Genomic DNA, 26,579 nt, shown 5'->3' with positions numbered 1-26,579 from the left:
CACTATGGAAGCTTTTCTGTCCTCTCAATTAATCCTGCTTTAAAAAAATAAAATTGGGAGGGGCTTATATAATCTTTTGCCAATCTGATGAGAGCTAATGATTCTTTCTCCAGATAAGTGCTCTACCTACATGTACAATTTTGCATAAAATGTCATGTTCATGGATCCCAACTCTACAAAGCCCAGAGTGAGGTCTTCCTCTCTCCCTCCCTTCCTTCAGTGGGAGTCTCATTCTGTTGCCCAGGGCAGAGTGCAGTGGCATGGTTGATCACGGTTACCACAGCCTCGACCTGCTGGGCTCACAATTCTTCCACTTCAACCTCCCAAGAAGCTGGAACTACAGGCACAAGCCACCAAACCTGGCTAATTTTTTGATTTATTCAGAGACAATACCTTGCCAACTTGCCCAGACTGGTCTCAAATCTTTGGGCTCAGGCAGTTCTCTTGCCTCTGCTTCCCAAAGTGCTGGGATTATAGGTGTGAGCTACCATGCCCAGTGAGGCTTTTTAAAATAAATAAATAAATAAAAGGATTCTGTTTATTGCCATTTGTACCTTATGCTAGACATAAAGGTGGCAAGGAGGAAGAGAGGGAAGTCTTAGGTCACTCCCTGAAGTCATGTTCTGTAACTAGTCCTAGGTGATGAAATATTTCTTTATCACAGATTATGCTTAATTCACCTCTAAAGAGCACCAGTTGAATTTCACATGCAGTAACTTATTCTGCCAGCCTGTGTAAAAGATGAACTTTGCTACTACTTTTGTGAAGGGTATTTGTTTTCTATCGATAGCAGTGACTGATAGAAAAAGATACTACTGAATCAAAATTTACACCTTTTTGCCCACAAGAAGGGAAAAGCATGACATTGTACTATTTATTATCCCTAAAATAAAGCCTGACTGTTACTTTAGAAACATTTTAAAAATGTTGGATCATTTTCAGGAAACTTAAGGGAGCTAATAGGCATTCGATGAACAGTGAGGTAGATTCACTAGAATGTATTTCAAGTCCTTGCCCAAAAACTCAGTCCTGAAACGGACACAAAGAACAACAGTAGTACAACTGTGTTTGGGCCACTCAAGGATAGCTTAATTTATGTGAGGAATTTTTTTTCTGGTCTATGGGTCATATAAAAGTAATCACAAATAGTTTTTAAGGGTCCCTTTCTTTTATTTTACTGTGGAAACTTTTATAATTAAATTTACTCAGAGACAAAAATGAGTTGTTTTATCTTTTAAAATGCTCATTACTCCCACAAAAAGCTTATAGGCAGAAATTGATTAAATATTTTAGAGTAAACTACAATCATATTTTCTTTAAAGCTTTTATTATTTTTATTAAAAATGATAATGCTCAAAAATTTTTAAGTAAACACAATACAGAATACAGTAAACGGCCCAGAAATAGTGTTATTTTGTGGACACCTTTCAATGTTTCTGTGCATATACACTAATAGAAGAGTAAATAATAAAATATAGATAAATAGATACACATAGCCATACCTTATTGAAGAAAATTAAATTATATGTACTAGACATCAACAAAAGAAAAGAAACCAATGAAGCCCACCCGCTTGTCTGCCTGCCTGCCTGCCTTCCTTCCTTCCTTCCTTCCTTCCTTCCTTCCTTCTTTTGTCAGGGTTTCACTCTGTTGTCCAGGCTTGAGTGCAGTGGTAAGGTCACGGCTCACTGCAGGCTCGACCTGGGCTCAGGTGACCCTTCCACCTCTGCCTCCCAAGGTGCTGGGACTGCAGGTATATGCCAACACACTCAGCTATTTGTTTGATTTTCTTTCTTTTTTTTTTTTTTGAGTTGGAGTCTCACTCTGTCACACAGGCTGGAGTACAGTGGCATTCTGACGGCCACCGCAGCCTTGACCTGCTGGGCTCAGGTGATCCTTCCACCTCAGCCTTCCAAGTAGCTGGAACTACAAGGGCATGCTACCATGCCTGGCTAATTTTTTGATTTATTGTAGAGACAAGGTCTCACCAAGTTGCCCAGGCTGTTCTCAAACCCTGGGCTTAGGCAATTCTCTTGCCTTAGCCTCCCAAAGTGTTGGGATTACAGGGTGAGCCACTGCACTGGCCTGGTTTTCTTTTTTACAGGTAAGGTCTTGCTGTGTTGTCCAGACTGGTCTCGAACTCTGGGACTCAAGCAATCTTGAACCACCCAAAGTGCTGGGATTACAGGCATGAGCCACCACACCTGGCTCTTTTCTTTCTTTGGTTTTTTTTTTTTTGGAGTTGGGACTTCACTTTGTCACCCCAGCTGGAGTGCAGTGGCTTGATCAAAATAGCCTTGAACTTCTGGGCTTAAGTGATGCTCCAGCCTCAGTCCCCCGAGTAGCTGGGACTATAGGCACACACCACCATGCCCAGCTAATTTTTAATTTTTTTTGTAGAGACAAGGTCTTACTATATTGCCTAGGCTGGTCTTGAACGCCTGGGCTCAAGTGATCCTCCTACCTCAGCTTCCCAAAGTGCTAGGATTATAGGTGTGAGCCACAACGCCCAGCTCCTAATATCTTTTTTTATGAGGTACCTTTTAGAGTCTCTTCTCCATTTAAAAAATTGAATCACTGTCTTTTTCTTACTGATTTTTAAATAATTCTTTAGGTATTCTGGATGAGTCCTTTGTCTTGTAAGACTGCTAGCATCTCCTATTCTGTGGCCTGCCTTTTCACTTTTTTAGTGGTATCTTTTGATGACCAGAAATTCTTCACTTTAATGAAGACTAATTTCTCATTTATTTCCTTTTTTGTTAAATTTTGCTTTTATGTCCATTTATACAATCAGTTTTAATATAGGCAATATAATATTTTTTTCTGTTACTTAAGCTATGACATGTTCTCATTAGAATTTTATAGCCAGGCCAGGCTCAGTGGCTCAGCCTGTAATTCCATCACTTTGGGAGGCTGAGGCAAGTGGATTGTCTGAGCCTGTGGGTTCGAGACCAACCTGGGAAACTTGGTGAGACCTCCTCTCTACAATAAATCAAAAATTAACTTGGTGTGGTGGTGCACGTCTGTAGTTCCAGCTACTTGGAAGGCTGAGGCAGAAGGATTGCTGAAGCGTGCCACTGCACTCCAGCCTGGGTGACACAGTGAGACTCCAACTCAAAAAAAAAAAGGAATTTGTAGTCTTTCTATTTGAAAATAACCCTTTGTAGTTCTTAGCCTGTAACTGTAATACTCTTTTTATTTTTAGTAAATACAATAGTTGATGTCTATACAGTTGAACAATTAAAGGTAAAAGCTTTGAAGAATGAAGGAAAATCTGATCCTTTCTTTGGCATTCTTTATGCTTACATTTCTACACTGAACATTGACGATGAAACTACAAAAGTAATTCGAAAGAGATGGTAAGGAGCTGAGTTACTTTTAGCAAATTCATTTTTTAAAGAAATAATTAGTTAATAAATGTTAAGCTCTACAAATATTAAAGCTGTTATTTGACTTAACAATGGTTATGTAGTTTAGAAAAATGTATAAATAAACTATACTGAAAAATGCCCATGGCAGACTTTAGATTCAAAGATTTTTTTTTTTTTTTTTTTTTTTGAGTTGGAGTCTCACTCTGTCGCCCAGACTGGAGTGAAGTGGCCACTCCCAGCCACCGCAGCCTCAACCTGCTGGACTCCGGCGATCCTTCCGCCTCATCCTTCCGAGTAGCCGGAATTACAGGCGCGCACTACCACGCCCAGCTGATTTTTTGATTTATTGTAGAGATGAGGTCTCGCTGCCCAGGCGGGTCTCGAACCCTCAGGCTCAGGCAATCCACTCACCTCAGCCTCCCAAAGGCGTGGGATTACAAGCTGAGCCACCGAGCCTGGCTAGTAACAGCATTTAAAATAAACTATTTTATTTATTTATTTATTTTGAATTGGAGTCTCACTCTGTCGCCCAGACTGGAGTGCGGTGGCCGCTCCCAGCCACCGCAGCCTCGACCTGCTGGGCTCCGGTGATCCTTCCGCCTCAGCCTTCCAAGTAGCCAGAACTACAGGCGTGCATCACCACACCCGGCTAATTTTTTGATTTATTGTAGAGATGAGGTCTCACCAAGTTGCCCAGGCGGGTCTCGAACCCACGGGCTCAGGCAATTCACTCACCTCAGCCTCCCAAGACGTGGGATTACAGGCTGAGCCATCAAGCCCAGCTAAAATAAGCTATTTTCAAGCTGAGTGCAGTGGCATGCAACTGTAGTTCCAGACATTTTGGAAGCTGAGGTGGGAGCATCATTTGAGTTCAGAAGTTTGAGGAGTTCAAATCCAGCCTGAGCATAACAAGACCCTGTTTCTAAAATATAGATATATAGGCTGGGCACAGTAGCTCACGCCTATAATCCTAGTATTTTGAGAGGCTGGGGTGGGAGGATTGCTTGAGCCCAGCAGTTCAAGACCAGCTTAGGCAACATAGCAAGACATTGCCTCTACAAAAAATTAAAATTAAATTTACAAATATGTAGATATAGACATATAGATACATCTCTGTGTGTGATGCATATGACTTCTAACCTCTTGCAGATCAAAGTTAGCATTTACTTGCATAGAAAGTAAACTCCAGTAGATTTAATAATCTTAGCCAAAAGATGATTGGCATACAATATCTAAAATATTATCATGAGCCGGGCTTGGTGGCTCAGCCTGTAATCCCAGCACTTTGGGAAGCTGAGGTGACTAGATTGCCAGAATCCACAGGTTCGAGACTGGCCCAGGCAACTTGGTGAGACCTTGTCTCTACAATAAATAAAAAAAATTAGCTGGGCATGGTAGCGCATGCCTGTCGTTCCGGCTTCTTGGAATGCTAAGGCAGAAGGATCACCAGAGCCCAGTGGGAGTGCACCACTGCACTGTAGCCTGGGTGACGGAGTGAGACTCCAACTAAAAAAATAAAAAAATATTATCATGAAAATCTCTCTATGGATTTTTGTAATTGAAATTTTTATTGAGATAATTCTAGATGCACATGAAGAAATAATACAAGGTTATATGCAGTGGCTAATGCCTGTAATCCCAGCACTTTGGGAAGCTGAGGTGGGAGGACTGCTTGAACCCAGGAGCTTGAGATCAGCCTAGACAACATAGTGAGACTTCGTCTCTACTAAAAACAAAGAAAGTAGCCAAGAATGGTGGTGAGCACCTGTAGTCCCAGCTACTCGAGAGTCTAAAGCAGAAGGATAGCCTGAGCCCAGGAGGTCAAGGCTGTGGTGAGCCATAATGGTGCTACTGCACTCCAAAAAATGGTAATAATAATAGAGAGCGATCCCGTGTGCCCTTTGCCAAATTTTCCTCAGTGATACTATTTGCAAGCTATAGTACTACATCACAGCCAGGATATTGACACTCACTCACTCCTCTGCTCTTATTCTAATTCCCCCCCAGGATTTACATGCAGCCATTTGTATGTGTGTTTTCTTTTTTTTGAGTTGGAGTCTCATTCTGTCACTCAGGCTGGAGTGCAGTGGCACGCTCATGGCTACCCCAGCGTCGACCTACTGGGCTCCGGCGATCCTTCTGCCTCAGCCTTTCAAGTAGCTGGAACTACAGGCGCATGCTTCCCTGCCTGGCTAACTTTTGATTTGTTGTAGAGACGAGGTCTCACCAAGTTTCCTGGGCTGGTCTTGAACCCGTGGGCTCAGGCAGTCCTCTCATCTCAGCCTCCCAAAGTGCTGGGATTACAGGCTGAGCCACCGAGCCCAGCTAGTATGTGTACATTCTATATGGTTTTATCACATTTGTGTATCTATTGCTACAGTCAAGATATTGATTTCTGGGCCAGGTGCAGTGGTTCATGTGTATAATCCCAGCAATTGGGAGGCTGAGGTAGGAGGATCACTTGAACTCAGGAGTTCAAGACCAGCCTAGGCAACATAGACTTTATGTCTACAAAAAATAAAATTAACTAGGTGTGGTGGTATGCACCTGTGGTCCCAGCTACCCAGGAGGCTGAGGCAGAAGGATTGCCTAGGCCCAAGATAGAGATTGCGTTGAGCTGTGATCATGCCACTGTGCTTCAGCCTGGGTGGCAGAGACCCTGACTCAAAAAAAAAAAAAAATTGACCTCTAGATTTTTAAAACATTTTATGATGTGGTATTAAAGTTGAAAAACCTAAAGTGGAGGCTGCTGTGTAAGATACATGTTTATCTTATGAAAAGTATTTTTCAAAAATTAAAAATTACTTTTATTTTTTCCTACGTCTTTAACATTTATATTTGAGAAAAAGCATCTAAAAGTGGGCTAAAAAGTGATCTATGGCTAGACAAGAAACCACTGCTTCAGTCCATTTCCTCTGTTTGAGAAATCTGAATGTCTCTGTTCAAAATGGCAGAAGTAAGTCCTGCTTCAGAAATGTAGACTAGCATGAGCCACTTAAAGGGAGGAGAATGTATCATTAGCAGTATTAATAGCATGTGAATGTGAAACTGACCAGCCCTGTGGAGTTTTCTTTGTATGTACAGAAAGCCCAGTACAGAACCATCAGGCGAGTGGTTTATTTTCAGGCACAAGATGTAATTTCTCCCCTTGGGCCTTCTGGTCAGGGAGATGGGTGGACACACCAGCATTAACAAGGAACTGATGTGACAGTGGAGTTAGGACTGAAGCACAAGCTCTGCTACTGTTCCGAGAGGGGAGGAGTGTGGCCTAGGGTGCAGGAAAGGAAGGCCCTGCAGGGAAATGAGACTGAGCTGGACCTGGAGGGCTGGGCAGGAGCTCAGCAGAGGAGGGAAGGAGGGAGGATAGTGAGAGAACGGGTATCCCCAGTTTAAGATGAATTACAGTTGCTGGAAACAGAGTGACTGGGTAGGAAGCACATTGTTTTGCTTCTTACGTCTCTCTTGTACCCTGCACAGCACTGAGCACCCAGTAAGTATTTCACATGCTGACTTAGAGTTTTAAGTGATAATTCTGCTAAAGATAGAATTTGTCATTTAGGGTCATCACGTTTTATTGTTGTCTTTGTTTCTTTTCAGTTCCAGCTGTGGTTATATTGTAAACGAAGCAGCTGACACTTGCACAACTTGCAACAAGGCTTCTTTGGAATTTAAATCTGTTTTTCTCAGCTTCGATATGCTAATTGATCTTACTGATCACACAGGTACCCTCCACTCCTGTAGTCTCACAGGAAATGTTGCTGAGGAGACTTTGGGCTGCACGGTAAATAGCAAAATAGAAGAAATGTTTAGAAATATTTCCAAATTAAATGCTCTTCTCCAAAAATATAGGTTATTTTGGTGAATATTTGATAGACATTAATTCATTAATGAACAGGTCCGGGGAAGAATCATATTGACTTAAACACACGTTGCTTTAATGAACAAATGTTACATAGTTTATATTAAAATCCTAGCTGATATTTACAGTTATGAATAATGACTGAGGCTTTTAGCCAAAATGGAGAAATAAACATGACACTTTATATAGTCAAGTAGCAAGGGGGCAAAACAACACTTTGGAGACATTGATTAGTCATTGAGGTGGTTCTTTTAGGAGGATGTGGCAATATTTCACTTACCCAGATATATAAAGTCAGCCACAAGTTTTCTCTCTAATTTGCAGCTATAGGACAGATACTTAGAGGTTAGCATATGCATTTGATGATAGGCACTTGTTTTTTATTTTTAAAATGAGCTCATTAAATTTACCATTTAAAGTTCCAAATTCGTTTCCAATTTATTGAGGGGAGCTTTCCTTACTGAGCTACCTAATTGACTTTGGAGATTCTATTTATGGACTTTCTTGCCTTGTCTTCTCTATCAAAATAATCAAACTGTAATTACTGTGAATAAAATCCCATTTCTGGTGAGAGAGTTCAAGTTTTACATTGTTTTCAAAATGAGTTGTCTGTGTGTTCTTCAGGAATACTTGTCTGACTTTTTTTTCTTCTTAACCAGGCAAATGAGTTTCTCGCAATGACGGATGAACAGAAAACAGCATTAAAGTGGCAATTTCTTTTGGAAAGAAGCAAAATTTATTTAAAAGTTAGTTATTTTATAGTACTGTGTTATTTTATATATTCAAACCATAAGAAAAACCTGGAATATGTTCTAATAAATTAAGAAATTTATTATTTTTAATAATGCCCAATTCCCAGATATGCAGAAGTATTTAGCTACTCTAAAAATAATGACAATAACCAGAAATAGACCAACAAAGAAATATCCATAATGTTAACTCCAAAGCAAGGCAAATGGTTTTAAAGTTGGAGGTTCTAGGCTTGGTGGTACACATACCCCAACTACTTGGGAGGCTGAGGTAGGAGGAATAGCCTGAGCCCAAGGCCAGCCTGGGCAACATAGTAAGTCTCTGATCTCCCTTAAGAAAAAAAAAAAAAGCTGGGTTATCTCTGCACCAACCTGCCCATGTGGCATTGCTGTTCACATAATGAAGTAGTATAAGAGTATAGTTAAAGACTTAGATTCTGAGGTGAGATAGAATTGGTCTGCTTCTTAATTCCACCACTCCCCACTCCTCCTGTGAGACCCTGAGGTCAGTTAACTTCTCTAAGCCAGAACAATTCTAAGATCCTCCAACTCTGAAGGGTCAGAGCCAACACCTGAGGCACTAACAATGCTTCAGTGTCTGTAGATCATAGAATCTTAGTGTTCAAGGTGTAAAAAGGAGAGAAGGAGAGCAAGACAGACTCCCTTTGTTGCAAATGAGGAAAAGGGGACCACAAAATGCAGTTGCTAGCCGGGCGTGGTAGCACACGCCTGTAGTTCTGGCTACTTGGAATGCTGAGGTGGAAGGATTGCCAGAGACCAGTAGGTTGTCGCTGGGGTGGCCATGAGTGTGCCACTGCACTCCAGCCTGGGTGACAGAGTGAGACTCCAAGTAAAAAAAAAATGCAGTTGCTTCTCCCAGGTTTCAGGTGAGATAGGACTGCAGCCTGCTTTATTTTTTAACTTTAATGGTTCTCAAATGTTTTCTCTTTTATATGCCTACAAGTGAATGTGCTCCTGTTTATGTGAGTTATATCTGCTGATATTTGCTGTGCTGAAACTTACTGCTGAGAAAATTTAAAAACATACATACAAGCATATATTCCATTAGTGTCTGACCAATGATGTAATTACATCTAGAAAATGACAACCTGTGCTGATGAGAGAAAGAGGAAAAAAGGCAAACATTTTAGTATCGTGAAAATAGTTTTGATCTCACGGGTACCCTGTAGCAGTGGTTCCCAACCTTCTTGGCATCAGGGACCGGTTTTGTGGAAGATAATTTTTCCACGAACCAGCAAGGGGGTGAGGGGATGGTTTGGGGATGATACACGTCTGTATCATTTATTGTGTACTTTATTTCTATTATTATTACATTGGAATATATAATGAAATAATTATACAGTTCACCTTTAAAAAAAGGCTCGGACAGAAGTGATAAATAAAATAATGGGTGGGCCAAACATGGACTAAAATAAGTGTTGGATTCTGACTTAAAGCCTACCACCAGATGCAGATGTACAATTGAAGTACATCCACTCACTTGCCACTCACTGATAGGGTTTTGATATGAGGCTGTAAGTAATTGATTTATTATGGTCTCTGTGCAGTCAAACCTCACTGCTAATATGAATCTGTATTTGCAGCCGCTCCCCAGTGCCAGCATCACCATCTTAGCTCCACCTCAGATCATCAGGCATTAGATTCTCACAGGGTTCACCCTTCTTTGAGAATCTAATGGCACCGCTAATCTGACAGAAGGCAAAGCTCAGGCTGTAATGTGAGTGATCGGGAAAGGCTTTAATACAGATGAAGGTTCACCCACTCACCTGCCACTCATCTCCTGCTATGTGGCATGGTTCCTAACAGGCCACAGACCGGTACCGGTTCATGGGCCCAGGGGTTGGGACCCCTGTCCTACAGAGTCTTTGTGAATGCTGCATCTATTCCATCTCATCCTCGTAAGTAGATCTGCCCATTTTTCATGGCCTCAAGCACACTGAATAGGTTGTAGACATGGAGTATCCAGTGGGATCACCAATATTTCTAGTACCTCGGTTTGAGGGCTCTTCATTACTAGGCCAAAGGAGAAGTTGTGTTGGATGCTACATCTCTTCTACCATTAACATGAATTCCCTAAATACTGTCTTTTTCCAAATCAGGGCACACTCAGGCCCATGACCAACCTTATGCTTTTCCTCCAGACAAGAGGCCCCAGTTGTTAATGAGTCTGATCAATTTAAATTAATGGGAACTTGATTCAAATAGCAACAAATGACTCTCAAGTAAAGGGATCTTGTACTTTTCCAAAGAATATATGTAATATATGGATTTAAAGCAGATTTTAAAGATCCAAAATGGTTACACTATCACAAAATGTGGGGGGGGGGGGGAAGAACCAGAAAGTCCTAGCCAGAGCAATCAGGCGAGAGAGAGAGAGCGAGAGAGAATGTATCTGTGCATGCCAGTGATATGATAATATACCTAGAGAACTCTAAAGACTCCTCCAAAAGACTCCTGGACTTGATAAATGAATTCAGTAAAATCTCGGGATACAAAATCAACACACACAAATCAGTAGCACTGCTATACACCAATAGCAACCAAGCTGAGGATCAAATCAAGAACTCAATTCCATTTACAATAACAACCAAAAAGCTAAAATACCTAGGAATTTATTTAACCAAGGAGGTGAAAGAGCTCTCCAAGGAGAACTAAAAAACTGATTAAAGAAATTGCAGAGAATATAAACAAGTAGAAACATCCCATACTTATGGATTGGAAGAATCAACATTGTGAAAATGACCATATTACCCAAAGTAATCTACAGATCCAATGCAATCCCTATCAAGCTACCCACATCATTTTTCACAGAATTAGAAAAAAAAAAAATCCTAAAATTCATATGGAACCATAAAAGATCCAGAATAGCCAGAAGCAAATCCTGAGCAAAAATAAAGCTGGAGGGATCACATTACCTGAACTTCAAATACTACAAAGCTATAGTAAACAAAACTGCATGGTACTGGTACAAGAGCAGACACATGGACCAAGAGAAGAGAATAGAGAATCCAGAAATAAACCCAAATACCTACAATCAAATGATCTTCAACAAAGCAGACAAAAACATAACTGGTGAAAGGAGATTCTATTCAACAAATGGTGCTGGGAAAATTGAATAGCTGCATGCAGAAAAAAGAAACGATCCCTATGTTTTCTCATGTGCAAAAATTAGCTCAAATTGGATTAAAGACTTAAATGTCAGACCTGGAACCATAAAAATCCTAGATGAAAACCTAGGAAAAACTCTTCTAGACATTGGCTTAGGCAAAGAATTTATAGCTAAAACCACAAAAACAAATATAACAAAAGCAAAAATAAATAAGTGGGACTTAATTAAACTGAAAAGCTTCTGCACAGTAAAAGAAATAACAGGGTAAACAGGCAACCTACAGAATGGGAGATGATAGTTGCAAACTATCTGACAAATGACCAATATCAGAGAATCTACAAAGAAATCAGCAAGAGAAAAAGCAAATAAACCCATTAAAAAGTGGGCAAATGACATGAAAAGACATCTCTCAGAAGATTATATAAAGGCCAATAAACACAAGAAAAAAATGCTTATTGTTACTAATATTCAGGGAAATGCAAATTAAAACCACAATGAGATACCTACCACCTTATACTAGTCAGAATGGTTTTGTTTTTAAAAAATAAAAAAACAGGCCAGGTGTGGCTCACATGTGTAATCACAGCACTTTGGGAGACTGAGACAGGAGGACTGCTTGAGCATGGGAGTTCAAGATCAGCATAGAGAGCATAGCAAAAAATTATCTGGGCATGGTGGCACACACCTGTAGTCCCAGCTACTTGGGAGGCTGAGGCAGAAAAATTGCCTGAGCCCAGGAGGTTGAGGCTGTGGTAAGCTGTGATTGTGCCACTGCCCTCCAGCCTAGGTGACAGAGTGAGTCCCCTAACTAAATAAATAAGCAATAACTGTTCACATGGTTGCAGTGAAAAGGGAACATTTATACATTGTTGTTGGGAGTACAAACTAGTACAACCTCTATGGAAATCAGTATGGAGATTTCTCAAAGAACTAAAAGTGGATCTGCCAATTGATCCACCAATTCCACTACTAGGTATCTACCCAAAGGAACAGAGGTTCTTATACAAAAAATACACCCACACTTGTATATTTATCACAGCACAATTCACAATTGCAAAGATGGGGAATCAACCTAAATGCCTATTAACTGATCAGTGGATAATGAAAATTATATATTATGTATTCATATATATGCCACAAAAATAATGTCTTTTGTAGCAACTTGGATGGAATTGGAGAACATCATCCTAAGTGAACTAATGTAGGAACAGAAAACCAAACACTGCTGGGCTCGGTGACTCAGCCTGTAATCCCACGCCTTTGGGAGGCTGAGGTGAGTGAATTGCCTGAGTCCGCGGGTTCGAGACCTGCCTGGGCAACGAGACCTCATCTCTACAATAAATCAAAAAATCAGCTGGGCATGGTAGTGCATGCCTGTAATTCCGGCTACTTGGAAGGCTGAGGCGGAAGGATCACCGGAGCCCAGCAGGCGAGGCTGCGGTGGGCGGGAGCGGCCACTGCACTCCAGTCTGGGTGACAGAGTGAGATTCCAACTCAAAAAAAACCCAAACAAACAAACAAAAAAACACTGCACGTTCTCACTTATAAGTAGAAACTAAATTAAAGATCTGCAAAGGCTTATAGAATGATTTAATGGTCAGTGGAGACTCAGAAGGGGAAGGGGTGGAGGGATGAAAAATCACTTATCAGGTACAATGTGCACAGGTGAGGGTGATAAGTACACTTTAAGCCCAGAGAATTCTAACGACTCCACCAAAAGACCCCTGGCCTTGATACATGAATTCAGTAAAGTCTCAGTATACAAAATCAACACACACAAATCAATAACATTGCTACACACCAACAGCAACCAAGCTGAGAAATTAAGGCCGGGTGCAGTGCTCACACCTGTAATCAGAGTACTTTGGGAGGCTGAGGCAAAAGAATTGCCTGAGTCCAGAGGTTTGAGACCAACCTCAGGAACATGGTGAGACCTCTTCTCTACAATAAATCAAAAAATTAGCAGAGTATGGTGGTGTGTGCCTGTAATCCCAGCTAACTGGAAGGCTGAGGCAGAAGGATTGCCTAAACCCAGCTAGTAGAGGCTGCAGTAGTGGTGATTGTGCTACTGCACTCCAGCCTGGGAGACAGAGTGAGACTCTGATTCTAAATAAATTAATAAATACATAAATACAAATAAGTGCCAGACTTCTTTGCCACTATATCCATGTAACCAAAAACTATTTGTATCTCCTAAAGCTATTGAATTTTTTAAAAATAGAAAAACATAAGACTCTAAATACAGCTTTGTTATAGTCAGTTAAAATAGAATATGTAATTTTAAAAATAAGGACTTACATTGCTTGACTGATATATAAACAAAATATTCCTATGTAGAGTGAGCATTTTATATATTTATTTAATTGAAAAGTAACAGCTACTTAAAATGGTTCTGTTGGAATGATTCAAAAAATAGGTATTCATTTGAATGTTTTAAATCACATGATAATGTAAGTGTGATATTATTGTTAAAGAATCCTTTCCAAAAAGGGTAAAACCATGACTCTCATACAAAAATAAAATGAACACATGTTGAAAACTTACTTTAACTCATTAATTATTGAAGGAACTAGTAAGGTGTTTTTTAAAAAGGAGGGGGTATTCAAAGGAGATTAAGAAGAATAGACACAGAGGCAGGTAATGAGAAATGCTGAAATGGTCTCACTTGTAGATGCACAACGGTCTCTTCCACAGGGCAGAATCAATGCATCTTCACTCAGAAAAAAATCATGTGCATTTCCATGAGCAGGATTATTTGCATTACTATCAGCTTTCTACAACCTACAGTTATAAAGTAGCTTAGTCAGTACAATGGAAGGTGCAGACTCCTGTAGAACCAAACAATGCTAAAGGTGCCCTAGTCAATACCAAATCGCTGGAGCAATTCGTTGAAAGGATACCCAGTTACCTTTTTTTTTTTTTTTTGAGTTGGAGTCTTACCCTGTCACCCAGACTGGAGTGCAGTGGCTGCTCCTGGCCACCGCAGCCTCGACCTGCTGGGCTCCGGCGATCCTTCCGCCTCAGCCTTCCGAGTAGCCGGAACTACAGGCATGCGCTACCATGTCCGGCTGATTTTTTGATTTCTTGTAGAGATGAGGTCTCGCTGCCCAGGCGGGTCTCGAACCCATGGGCTCAGGCAATTCACTCACCTCAGCCGCCCAAAGTGCAGGATTACAGACTGAGCCACTGAGCCCGGCTCCCAGTTATCTTTATTGCCAGGTTTTCCTGACATTAATACATTTTTCTCTCAGTCTTTGAAATTAAAGTGGTTGATATGTTCTTCTGCCCTATATTAAATAAAATGTTGGTAAAAGTGCCTTATAAATTGTAAAAAATAAGACTATTATTAGTAAGTTGCATCATTCTATCCCTGTAGTCTAACAAATTGTGTCACTGCTACAGGTTAAAATCTATCACAGTTGATAGTTGGAAAACATGTTATGCCCTTCTTTGTACATGCTGGATTTTTAATCCCAACTTTCCTGAGAAAAATATCATAAAAAATGAGGTGATTTTTGCACTATCACTGTCAGAAGCCAGACCTATAATTTATCTACTGTGGTCTGCCTGAGACTAGAACTCTCTCCATCATCTTACAACTTTAATTGAAGTTTATATTAACGTCTGTAAACAAAACTTTCATTGCAATTCTCTATTTGTGGTCATTAATTTTCAACTTTGTGTACAAAGGGAGTTAAACTAACCTTCTGTCTCTTATTCTTTTTCTCCCTGCAGTTTGTTTTATCACACAGAGCAAAGACTGGATTGAAAATTAGTGTACTCTCATGCAAACTTTCAGAACCTATTGAGGCAAGTAGGCACTTGTCTGGACAAAGTCATGTTTAAAACTATATGTCATTTTAAATTCTGGAAACGTTTAGAAGCTTTAATTTCCTTTAAAATGGAATCTTATCTTTAAAATTATGGATAAATTGTATTTTATTTGAATGTGGTGAAAATGTTTCTATAAATTGTTATGTTTCCTCCTGGAACTGGTTTGGAGGCAAGTCTGAAAGCATCACTCTCATCTAAGTTCCCTTCTTAGGAGGCCTTTCTACCGGCTTTGCTTTGTCTCCTTCCAAGCTGGAAAATGTTTACATGAATTAATAAAGAAGTTTCTCTCTCACAGATTTGAATGATTTCGTTTCTTAAGTTATTTCCTCCTATGTCTTGGTTCCTTGGAAAAGAGCTGGTAATGGCTTGTTATCAGACAGGATGTGAGGGGCTCTCTTGGCACCCGGCAGAGCAGAAGGCGTCGTGGGCAATATGGTGCAAGTGCCTTGTGCACCATAGAACTTTTCTAATCCCTTGCCTTCTGTGATGACATGCTGGAGCTACCCAGTGCTTGAGGAGGCTTGCTGACTCAGGGTTGACATTTATGAGCCTGAATCAACCGGGAGGAGACCAACTTCAAAAGTTACATGAGTAGGCCCAAGTCTCAAGAACTTCAAAGGAGGGACCTACTTGGGGATATTAGGACGACAGCCGCCATGTTATGTCAGTTTCCTTTGCAGCAGCCCCAGAGTACACTGCTCAGCTCCACACAAGTCTGAGTTACTCACTGCAGGGCACAGGCTCCTGTCTGTGAAGACCTGCCACTGAGGTCAGCGTTGGCCCCGTCTGGGAGGTTTGGCCAATGCATGTTGGGTCTGGTACTTCAGAAAGCTCTATGTCATCCACCAGAGGATTGAAAAAAAGGGGGAAAGTGAGTAGATGAAACCTTCTTATAGAGCTGGCGTTGTCAGTAATCAGTACACTTATCTTGTCAGTCATGTTTTCCCTGGCTTTTCCCACAACACAGAGGAGGGATACAAGCTGATCCCCACTAGGTCCAAACTGTGGTGATAGAGGAGACACTGAAGGCCTTGCCTAGCTGTGTGCTATGGACCAGTGAAGAGCTTTCCTCTGCTCTCCCTTGGGGAGAAGCGTATGTGTCAAGCAAGGTGAATTAGGAGGGTGCACAAGAAAGGAAGGATGAACTGTGCTGGAGGGTTCCAGCTGGGGAGGAGAGGGAAGTAAGGGTATGGCTGGTGCCTGATTCGTACCTACTGTTGGTTAAACAAGAGTAGGTATGGGCCCTCCACTGGGCCTATGTCCAGGAACTCAGGAGCCGCCAGCCCAGAGGTGTGTTGTCCCTGGGGTGTAGTGGTCCCCAAGCCCCAGCGCTGGGCTCCTACAGCCCATGGCCCTCAGTCGCTTTGGCTGTTTTACCACTGGTTTCAACAGCATAACACAGGTGCAGAGGCAGCTCCCATGGTGCCCCAACTACAGTCTGGAAGCCTCAATTTGGCCAGCAGAGGGCTCTGAATAACCTCATAATTGCTAAGGTGACCTTATCTCTCAGCCCACTAGCATTTAACTCTGAAAGCCCCATGCCCCTCTCACTGGAAGGACAGCATGATTGCTTATTTCTTCTGATGACATAGGAGTCTTCAGGGCCAGGTGTCAAGCCACATTGAATCAAAGGTGTTTCACAAAGCTTATCTTACACATTTATGAAATGAAATTGGTCATGTATCTGAAATTTAGATGTACATTAGCCAAAGTGCAGGCATTCCAATAAGTAAAAGAAAGTAGCAACCCCTTTGTTGCGTCGGACTCCCAGTGGGTAGAGCAGGGATGGCACAGTGTCCAAGAGGCTAGAAAAAAGATCCAGAGATGGTAAACAAGACATAGGATTTGTTGGAGACTTACAAAGTGTCCAGGGCAGCCTGGCTGTACAGGAAAAAAAAAAAAAAACAGTACTCATTTGTGGCAAGCATGCTGGTTATATAGTAACTTTCACATAGTAACCTTTACTTCATGACCTCTTCCTAGCTTAAAACAAAGGGCCTCAGGCTCTGCACATCCAGCATCCCAAGGAACAGGCCAGGGTCCAGATGTTCTTCACAGGCGTGCCATAAACATCCAGGCTGGCCATTCCCAAAGTCCATACTTCAGAACACCGAACATATTCACCAAGGAACATAGGGCCATTCTCAGGGTATGGTCAAGTTATTGCTGCCTGGTAAGCCCACCATACACGCCCACACTAACACAATATACCCCCAAGCAGGTTACCATTTCCCTACTATTCTCCAGGAGCTTTTCCCCTGGCATTAGCGTTTTTGACCTACAGGTTTGATACTGCTTTATACAACTGGTGACGATATGATTTTTCCTAATTTTCTGTTAGTGGCTCATTCCAATAAGATTTTCCTTTTCTAATTCTGCTTTGGGAAGTTTAATGGTTCAATGCTCTGAACAATGCAGAAACATATTTAATTGAACATCTATTACTCATCTTGAGGAATTCTGTGGTTCCAGGCTGCAGTTAGTCATGATTGTGCCATTACACTCCAGCCTGGGCAACAGAGCAAGACCCCTTCTTTTAAAAAGGAAAAAAAGAAGAGAGAAAAAAGGGCAAACTCATAATCTCCCATCCCACATTTTAAAAAACTGGTAGATAATGTATTTTTTTGGTATTTTTTTTGTGTGCTTTTATTGTAAGAGTTCCCTTTTCTCCAATCCTTACCGTCATTTGTCATGTTTTTGTCTCTTATAGGTATTCTAGGCGGGGTGCAGTGGCTCAAGACTGTAATCCCAGCACTTTGGGAGGTCAAGGCAAGAGGATTGCCTGAGCTCAGGGACTTGCGACCAGCCTGGACAACTTAGTGAGACCTTGTCTCTACAATAAATCAAGAAAAATTAGCCAGGTGTGGTGGTGCACACTTGTGGATCCAACTACTTGGAAGACTGAGGTGGAAGGATCACCTGAGCTCAGCAGGTTGAGACTGCAGTGACTGTGAGTGTGCCGTTGCACTCCAGGCTGGGCAACAGAGTGAGACCCTGACTCAAAAAAAAAAAAAAATGTATCATAGGCATTCTAATGGTGAGACAACATCTCATTGTGATTTTGATTTGCTTTTCCCTAATGATTAGTGATGTTGAACATTTTTTCATATATTTGTTGGCCATTTGTATGTCTTCTTTTGAGAAATGTCTATTCAGGTCATTTGCCTTTTTGTTAATTGTATTATTTTGTTTTTTTTGTAGTTATTTGTGTTCCATGTATATTCTGGATATTAATTTCCTGTCAGAGGTATAGTTTGCAAATATTATCTCCCATTCTGTGGGTTCTTTTCACCCTGTTGATTGATTCTTTTGCTATGCAGAAGCATTTTAGTTTGACACAATCCCATTAGTCTATCTTTGCTTATGCTGCCTGTGCTTTTGAGGTCTTATCTATAAAATCTCTGCCCAATGTCTGGATGAATTTTCCCTATATGATCTTCTAGTTGTTTAATGGTTTTGAGTCTTTCATTTAAGTCTTTAATCTATGTTGAGTTGCTTTTTGTATATGGTGAGAGATAGGGGTTCAATTTTATTTTTCTGCATCTGGATACCCAGTGTTCTCAGCACCATTTGTTGAAGAGGGTGTCTTTTCCTCAGTTAATGTCCTTGACCCCTTTGTCCAAAATCATGTTCATATTTTTAATTATTTCCTAGGGATAGATTTCTAGACATTAAATTACTCTAATAATATTAATAGCTAACATTCTGGGGTGCTTTTTTTGTGACATTGTAATAAATATTTTACTGATGTTATCTGATTAGACAAGTATCTTATTTTGCCCATTTAACAGATGGGACATGAAGGCCCAGCTAGAAGTGGTAAAACTGGAGGAGCTAGAAGTGGTAAAACTGGAGGTAAAACTGGGGTAGGCTCTATAGCTGCAGACTCAGACCCCATCTGCTGCTTGCAGGCAGGCCTCCAACTCTGAGCTGCCTCATTTGAGTTCCTCTTTTGTAAATAGGGATAACAATACCAACTTCTCTTGGCGATTGTGAAAACTAAAGTTAAGATATGTGAACTGCTTAGACACATGCACTTAGTATATGATCAATAAATATCAGTTATTAGCAAAATGTTGAGGTTCAGCAATTTTATTGGCCCTCGTGTTTGGTAGTATTTTTGTTGTATACATTTTTTTTTTTTTTTTTGAGATTGGATCTTGCTATGTTGCCCAGGCTGGCCACAAACTCCTGGGCTCAAGTGATCCTCCTGCCTCAGCCTCCCAAGTAGCTGGGATTACACACACCATGCCTGGCTATTCTGCTCGTATAATTTGAATTTTTTTATACTGTATCATACACTTATAATTACTTCCCTCTTTTCCTTAAAAATATATGAAGGCTTTAGCATATTTGAATTAAGTGTATTGTTTGCAAATAGGTAACATAAAACTGACCTGAAGACAAAGATACTACACCAACATTTACACCAAAGATGTGCCCAACGGTCTTGTTTAAAAAAAACAAAACAAAACACTGAGTATAAGCACATGAAAGGATATCAAGTTTCTATATATTTATGTATTTTTTTGAGTTGGAGTCTCACTCTGTCGCCCAGACTGGAGTGCAGTGGCCGTTCCTGGCCACCGGAGCCTCAACCTGCTGGGCTCCAGCAATCCTTCCGCCTCAGCCTTCCAAGTAGCTGGCACTACAGGCACGTGCCACCACGCCCGGCTGATTTTTTGATTTATTGTAGAGATGAGGTCTTGCCAAGTTTCCCAGGCGGGTCTCGAACCCACGGGCTCAGGCAATCCACTCATCTCGGCCTCCCAAAGCGCAGGATTACAGGCTGAGCCACCGAGCCCGGCTCAAGTTTCTATTAAAGAAATGAAAATTAAAATGAGCATAGCCATGGTATCCAGCATTGATTAGGATGTGCAAAAAAATGCATTCTTAAACACGCTTGTCAAATACAAATTTATATATCCTTTTCCCTGAGCAATTTAGCAAATAGTATCACAATTTTAAAGTGCAAATCACATGCAGAAGATTGAAACAGGACCCCTATCTATCCCCATGCACAAAGGTTAACTCCAAATGGATCAGAGACCTAAATGTAAAACCTCAAACCATAAGAATCTTAGAAAAGGAAGGAAATACTCTCATGGAAATCGGAACTGGCATCCAATTCCTGTACAAAACCCGAAACCCACAGGACTTAAGAGAGAAGATAGACAAATGGGACCTTATTAAACTGACAAGCTTCTGCAAAGCCAAAGAAACCATCAAGAGAGCAGGGAGACAGCCTACAGACTGGGAAAAAGTATTTGCCAACACCAGGTCTGACAAAGGCTTAACATCCTGGATCTACAAGGAGCTCAAACGTGCTGAAAAGAAAAAAACAAACAACCCCATTATAAAATGGGCAAAAGATATGAACAGACACTTCTCAAAGGAAGACATCCGAGCAGCCAACAAACACATGAAGAAATTCTCAACCTCACTAATCATCAGGGAGATGCGAATCAAAACCACACTGAGATACCACCTAACTCCAGTCAGAATGGCAATTATCAACAACTCAAAAAATAACAGCTGCTGGAGAGGGTGTGGTGAAAAGGGAACACTTCTACACTGTTGGTGGGAGTGTAAACTAGTGCAACCTCTGTGGAAAGCAGTGTGGTGATTCCTAAAAGCTCTAAAAATTGACCTTCCATATGACCCTGCAATCCCCCTACTGGGAATATACCCTGAAGAACTCAAATCACTCTATAAAAAAAATACCTGCACACGTATGTTTATCGCAGCATTGTTCACAGTAGCAAGAACCTGGAAGCAACCACGCTGTCCTTCAAAAGAGGACCGGATTAAAAAAATGTGGTACATATACACGATGGAATACTACGCAGCCATAAAAAAGAACAAAATCATGAATTTCACAGCAACCTGGATGGAACTAGAGTCTATAATACTGAGTGACCTCTCACAGAAACAAAGATCCGAGTATCACATGTTCTCACTCATATAATGGACCTTGAACATTCAATGTAATAGTATAAGAAAATGACTGACGGTACTGGGAAACTATGTGGGGGAGGGAGATGGGATTAACAGTAGCAAATATCTGTCTGGGCATGGGGAAACACCTCTTATCAACAGGGTGCCTGAATGAAACGCAATTGTATACCTAACCCTTAACTGTACCCCACAAAACCATAATAAAAAATATTTTAAAAAATAAAGTGCAAATCATTTTATTGTTTCATTTCTAAAACTTTCACTGAGGAACGAGTGCCAAATGATGTGCATGCAGCATGTGGACGGTGTTCCTTGCATCATTGCTTCTAATAGCAAAGCACGCGAAACCTTGGAAACTTACAGGAGTCCCACCCAGATCCCCTTTACTTGCTGAGGTCTGTCAGCTTCTATGACGGTCTGAGAATTACCCGAGGAGGAGTGGGAAGGGTGGGGGAGCAGATATTGGTGCTGATAGACTGTGCTTGAGCTTCCCAGGATCACTGGGAGACAGAAGCTGGTCTCTAGCTCTGAGGCCACGTTCTTCTGTGAAGTGTGCTCCCTGGCCTTTCTGCTTCCTTCAGTACGCTTCTCTGAAGAGCACTCCTTCAACAAATCACTTGAACAAAAATCCTCATCTCAGGCTGTGCTTCTGGAGTACATGATCTCAGTTACAGCCATTAAAAATGGTATGTACATCTACAGTCACTGACCTGGAAAGATGTTCATAATATAAGTGGATGTATAATGGTCATTTAAAAATAAAAGCCCAATGAACACATGTTTTAAAAACACCACAGAACACATGTGAAGCCACTGGAAGGGCAGAGTGTTTCAGCAATTTCTGTCCCAACGGGTTTGCAGAATAAGGACGTGTGTGTGTGTAGAGAGAGAGAGGGAGGAAGGGAGAGACATGGATAGAGAGAGACAGAGGGAGCGAGGGATAGGCGCACAGAGCGGGGGAAGGGGACAGAGTGGGAGAGGGAGGGGGAGTGATGTACAGAGGACAACCATAGCTAACATGGACAATTGTTAATTCTGTTGAGGGGTATATGGAGTTTATTGTATTAGTCTTTCATGCTTTTGTAGGTTTAAATTTATCCAAAATAAGAAATTAGGGAAAATGTGTCTTCTGAGTGCTAAAATTACTGTGATTTTAGCAACATCAACTTGGCATCTGTTTTTGATTCTTGCATCCAAGGACTTTGTGTGCCTGTACCTGCAATACCGATGTCACATTTGATGAAGCGTATCCCAACACTATGGTGAACATGGACTCCATGGGCACTGTACTCTGGGTGCTGGCTTGTGCCACCTAACAGGGTTACATGTGAATACTGCCCCTACCTTATACCTTTAGCTTGCTTTAACAATCTGTCACCTTGATAGATGTATTTAGCTGAACTTTCTACCTACTAGCTAGACTAATAATGCACTATCAATATAAGCATGCCCTTTGAACCAACTATTCCACGTAGCCAAAAGAAATAATGGCAAATATGCTGATTCTACTGGCAAACAGAGACAATCTCAATGTCCACACATAGAGGACTGACTTCAGAATTATATGTAGCCAATGAAATCACACTGCATAAATATGTTAGCTGACAAGGAAAAAGATGGTCACAATGTATTGTGGGAAAATGTTAGAAAATGTTATGGTGTGAGCAAATTCTAGCTTTTTTTTTTGAGACAAGGTCTTACTCTGTCATCACCCAGGCTGGAATACAGTGGCGCAATCCCAGCTCACCACAGCCACGACCTCCTGGACTCAGGCGATCCTTCCACTTCAGCCTCCAGAGTACCTGGGACAAAAGGTGTGTGCCACCATGCCCGGCTAATTTTTTGATTTTCTGTAGAGATGACGTCCATCCCCAAACCTGACCCCTCCCTGAAATGTAAACTGTAATTGCAAAACTGTGGTTTCTGCCTGTAAAAGACTCCTGCTTGCTTTGCTCAGGGTCAAGAGTTCTTTAGGCGTGAGCCCCCTCTTGACCACCAGCTATTAAAGGACTCAAAATTCAACTCTCAAGTGTGTGGCAACTCCTTTCTCGCGCTCCAGCTATAACAACGAGGTCTCACTATATTGCCCAGGATGTTCTCGAATTCCTGGGCTCGAGAGCCTCCACCTTGGCCCCCCAAAGTGCTGGGATTACAGGTATGTGCTAGCACATCTGGTCAACCCTACTTTAAAAATTACACCTATGAATTTGGAAGAACATCTACCAAATGCTTAACTTCGGCTGTCTCTGGGTAGAGGAAGTTTTGTTGTTCTTATTGCTTATCTTTATTTCTGATTCTTCTGTAATAACATGCATTGCTAAGCAATGAAAAAAGAAAATATTAAAAGTATTAAGTGGCAGGGCGTGGTGGCTCATGCCTATAATCCCGCTTTATGGGAGGCCGAGGTGAGAGGATTGCCTGAGCTCACGGGTTTGTGCCAGCCTGGGCAACTTGGCGAGACCTCATCTCTACAATTAAAAAAAAATTAGCTGGGCATGGTGGCACATGCCTGTAGTTGCAGCTACTTGGAAGGCTGAGGCTGAAGGATCACCTGAGCCCAGCAGATCGAGGCTGCAGTGGCCATGAGCCTGCCACTGCACTCCAGCCTGGGTTACAGGGTGAAAACTCCAACTCAAAAAAAAAAAAAAAAAAATTAAGACAGCATGACATTTAGTAAATCAAATTAGCACTTCCTCATACTAAATTATAATTTATACACAGGGGTTGTATAATATCTAAGTGTTTGAATCGTCTTATATAGGTATCTACTACAAGATGCAGCCTGCATTGTGGTCAAGACTTTGGGTTCTGGTCTTGAGACGGCTGAGTCACATCTTGGCTCTGCCACTCAGGTGACTTCAGCCAGGCTTCCTAAACTCTAAATCTAAGTCTTCATGTTTAACAGGGATGATAGTAATGACACCAATATCACAGTTTTGTTGAGGGTTACATCACACATGGATACACAGAATAAACTGTGCCGGACACAATGCCTAGCAGTACTCAACAAATGTTAACCATTATTACTAAACTAGATTTTGGGGCTTTTCTCAAGGGGCCAGCAAGTGATTTCTGTGTCCACTAACAGCAGGAGTACCTGCCTAAGCCTAAAGGATTCCACTAGGTACTCTGACAGCTATGATATATATTTTGCTTAGCTTTTTTTAAAAATCAGAGATGGGTGCAGGCAAGAGCAAAAGCAGCAGCCTCAGGCTATTCACTTCCCAAAGCGTCCTTGCCTCTGGTTGGGAGGTAAAGTTCTGGTTAGCTCTGTTAATAGAACACAGTGCTCAAGAGGCCAAAGGTCAAAGACCAAGGTCTGAAGCCCTACAAGGAAGCACTCCTCCTCATCACTACTGAGGGGGAAAAGTACATTTGTAGGCCATACAAAAGACAACACGTTCATTTGGAAAACAGTAATCTCAAAATTATCTCCCAAAACTCAGAATCGAATAGTCAGGGTAGACACCATAAGTTAACAGCTGATGTCTTCTCAATTGTCCACTTTTAAATTAAATTGTAAATTAAATTCACTTTCAAATTAAAATACTTTTAAGTTTTATTTAAAGTAAACAGGATTTTAAATTAGCTGATTACGTGGAGAAGTGTTTTTCCACATTTCCCTGCTAAGAAAACATTTGAAGTGCTCTCTAAACAGCTTCCCTGGAGATTAATCCCATTAATTCAGTGGATCTGGGATGGCCAGTAATTTGGACATTTTTTTACAAATGTCTCCTGATGATTGTCAAATCCAAGGAAATTTGGGAAACACTGATCTGGAACATGACTCAGTTTCCTTTGTAGTTTTCACATCTTTAATGATAATCCTAGAATAACCCTCTAAAAGTCTTATCCAATCCAGTTTTACAAAAGGAAGGTAAGTCTTTTGAGCATGTGGTATGACAAGGTCGCCTCTAAAGCATCATCAACCCTTTATTTTTGGTTGTTTTTTTCTGGGCCAGTCCTTCTAGATCACGTTTTTTTTTTGAAGAGTCCATCTTCTGTGAGTTAAGACACTGCGATCTAATGAAATCACTTTTTAAAGAATTGGTTTCTTATCAAAAGATTGCGACATTTAATAGCCTTTGGTTGCTTCTGTCTTGCCTCCTTGTCTCCTGAAACTTGTTTAAAATGACTCAATATTCTGGCCTTTCCACTTTAAATCTCATACTGAGCACTCCATGGATGCCAGCCTGGATCTCATCGTTTTCTTTAACTGGTCCAACTCCCTTTGGCGTCCCAGTCAAGATAATATCTCCTTCTTCCAAGGTCATTATCTTAGAAACATAGCTGATGATGTAGGGGATGGAAAAAATCATGGCGGATGTCTCACCCTCCTGTCTGAGCTCGCCGTTGACCTTGAGCCAGAGCTTCAGGTTGTGAGGGTCAGGGATCTTTTCTTTGGGCACGAACGCGCTGACGGGGCAGGAGGTCGTGAAGCTTTTGGCCAGAGTCCAGGGCAGGCCCTTCTTTTTGCATTCGTCCTGCACGTCTCTGGCGGTCATATCCAGGCACAGGGCATAGCCGGCCACGTAGTCCATGGCCGCAGCCTCCGGAACGGCGCGGCAGCGCTTGCCCATCACCACGCCCAGCTCCAGCTCGTGGTGCAGGTTGCGGGTGTAGGCGGGCATGAGGACCGGCGAGCCCTCGGGGGCGTAGGCGGTGGAGGGCTTCAGGAAGAGCACCGGCTCGCTCAGCACGGCGCTGCGCATCTCCTGGACGTGGTCCGCGTAGTTCCTCCCCACGCACACTATGTTCTTCCCCCACTCCCAGAAGCGGCACAGCTGTTTGGGGGCCGCCATGACTCTCCCAGTCGCCCCCGGGGTCACGTGGACTGGGTCGGTCACCTGACGCCTACGGCTACTCGGAGAGGACAGACTACCTCGGAACGCCGTCCCTCGCGTCGGCTGGCTCCACCTTGCACTCAGCCGGAGGCGCGGCGCTTGGCCTCCCGGGAGCCGGCGTCCGGTGCCGGGAGATAGGTGGTGACTCTCGCGGCCGGGCTCTGGAGCCGCCCCGCGCCCTCCTCTCCGCCAGCGGCGGCCGGCCCTGCGCAGGGAAGGGTTGGACGCGGGCGCGCTGACTGGCTGAGGGCGGCGCGGGGCGGAGACCGGCGGGCGCTGATTGGCTGTGGGCAGTGCGAAGCGGGCGCTGATTGGCTGCGACGCGCCGACGCCAGCGAGGTGCGGCCCGCGCCGTCCGGCAGTCCAGCGGAGCTCTGGTCATGGTGCTGGGCCGCGGGCTGCTCGGCCGCCGCAGCCTCGCCGCGCTGGGAGCCGCCTGCGCACGTCCGGGCCTGGGTAGGTGGCCAGGGCGCGGGGCCGGCAGGGCCGAGGCGCGGAGGCGCGGAGGCGGGCGGCGGGCGCCTGGCGGCGGGCGCGGGCCGTCGGTTGGCCGGACGCGCGGCCGGAGCGGCGTTCTGTGGACGCGGGAGCAGGGAAGCCGCGCCGCTGTGGTCTTCGCCCGGCCGGGCGAGGCGGCGGGCCCGAGGGTAAGGCGGAGCCCGCGGCCGCCCCGTCTCCCCTGCGACGCGGCCCGTGTCGCCGCGGCCACCCGCGTCTCGCTGTCCGAGCCGGGCAGGCGGGGGGCGCCGGGCGCCGGTCTGAGAGGGAGACATGTGGTGGCACATGTCTGTGGTGGCACAACCCTCGGTCCCGCGCCGTCGGCGGCGGGTGACC

At 42.8% G+C, this 26,579-nt stretch overlaps 3 protein-coding genes across 4 annotated transcripts in view; 2 read left to right on the top strand and 1 right to left on the bottom strand.

Annotated features, from left to right (window-relative positions):
* Window positions 1-15,220, top strand: part of MEIOB (meiosis specific with OB domains) — a 33,395-nt gene extending 18,175 nt beyond the window's left edge. Inside the window, 3 exon segments of the mRNA XM_008070320.2 lie at window positions 3,206-3,359; window positions 6,969-7,152; window positions 14,845-15,220. Of these exon segments, the coding sequence (XP_008068511.1) occupies window positions 3,206-3,359; window positions 6,969-7,152; window positions 14,845-14,955 (449 nt within the window). The 3' untranslated portion in view covers window positions 14,956-15,220.
* Window positions 5,654-25,726, bottom strand: FAHD1 (fumarylacetoacetate hydrolase domain containing 1). The gene is made up of 3 exons (XM_008070319.2): window positions 24,947-25,726; window positions 6,380-6,382; window positions 5,654-5,699 (listed from the first exon to the last, which is right to left on the bottom strand). The coding sequence occupies exon 1, from the start codon at window positions 25,701-25,703 to the stop codon at window positions 25,038-25,040; it is 666 nt and encodes a 221-aa protein (XP_008068510.1). The 5' UTR covers window positions 25,704-25,726; the 3' UTR covers window positions 5,654-5,699; window positions 6,380-6,382; window positions 24,947-25,037.
* Window positions 25,727-26,066: 340 nt separating this feature from the next.
* HAGH (hydroxyacylglutathione hydrolase) overlaps window positions 26,067-26,579 on the top strand; it is a 15,738-nt gene continuing 15,225 nt past the window's right edge. For both annotated transcript variants that reach the window (XM_008070318.1, XM_021718705.1), the window contains exon 1: window positions 26,067-26,201. In XM_008070318.1, the coding sequence (XP_008068509.1) occupies window positions 26,126-26,201 (76 nt within the window). In that variant the 5' untranslated portion in view covers window positions 26,067-26,125. The remainder of the gene's footprint in view (window positions 26,202-26,579) is intronic.

The sequence above is a fragment of the Carlito syrichta genome, unplaced genomic scaffold (assembly GCF_000164805.1).
Source record: "Carlito syrichta isolate Samal-C Ts95f unplaced genomic scaffold, Tarsius_syrichta-2.0.1 Scaffold313344, whole genome shotgun sequence".
Lineage (NCBI taxonomy): Eukaryota > Metazoa > Chordata > Mammalia > Primates > Tarsiidae > Carlito > Carlito syrichta.
This window is presented reverse-complemented; position numbering and strand designations above follow the sequence as displayed.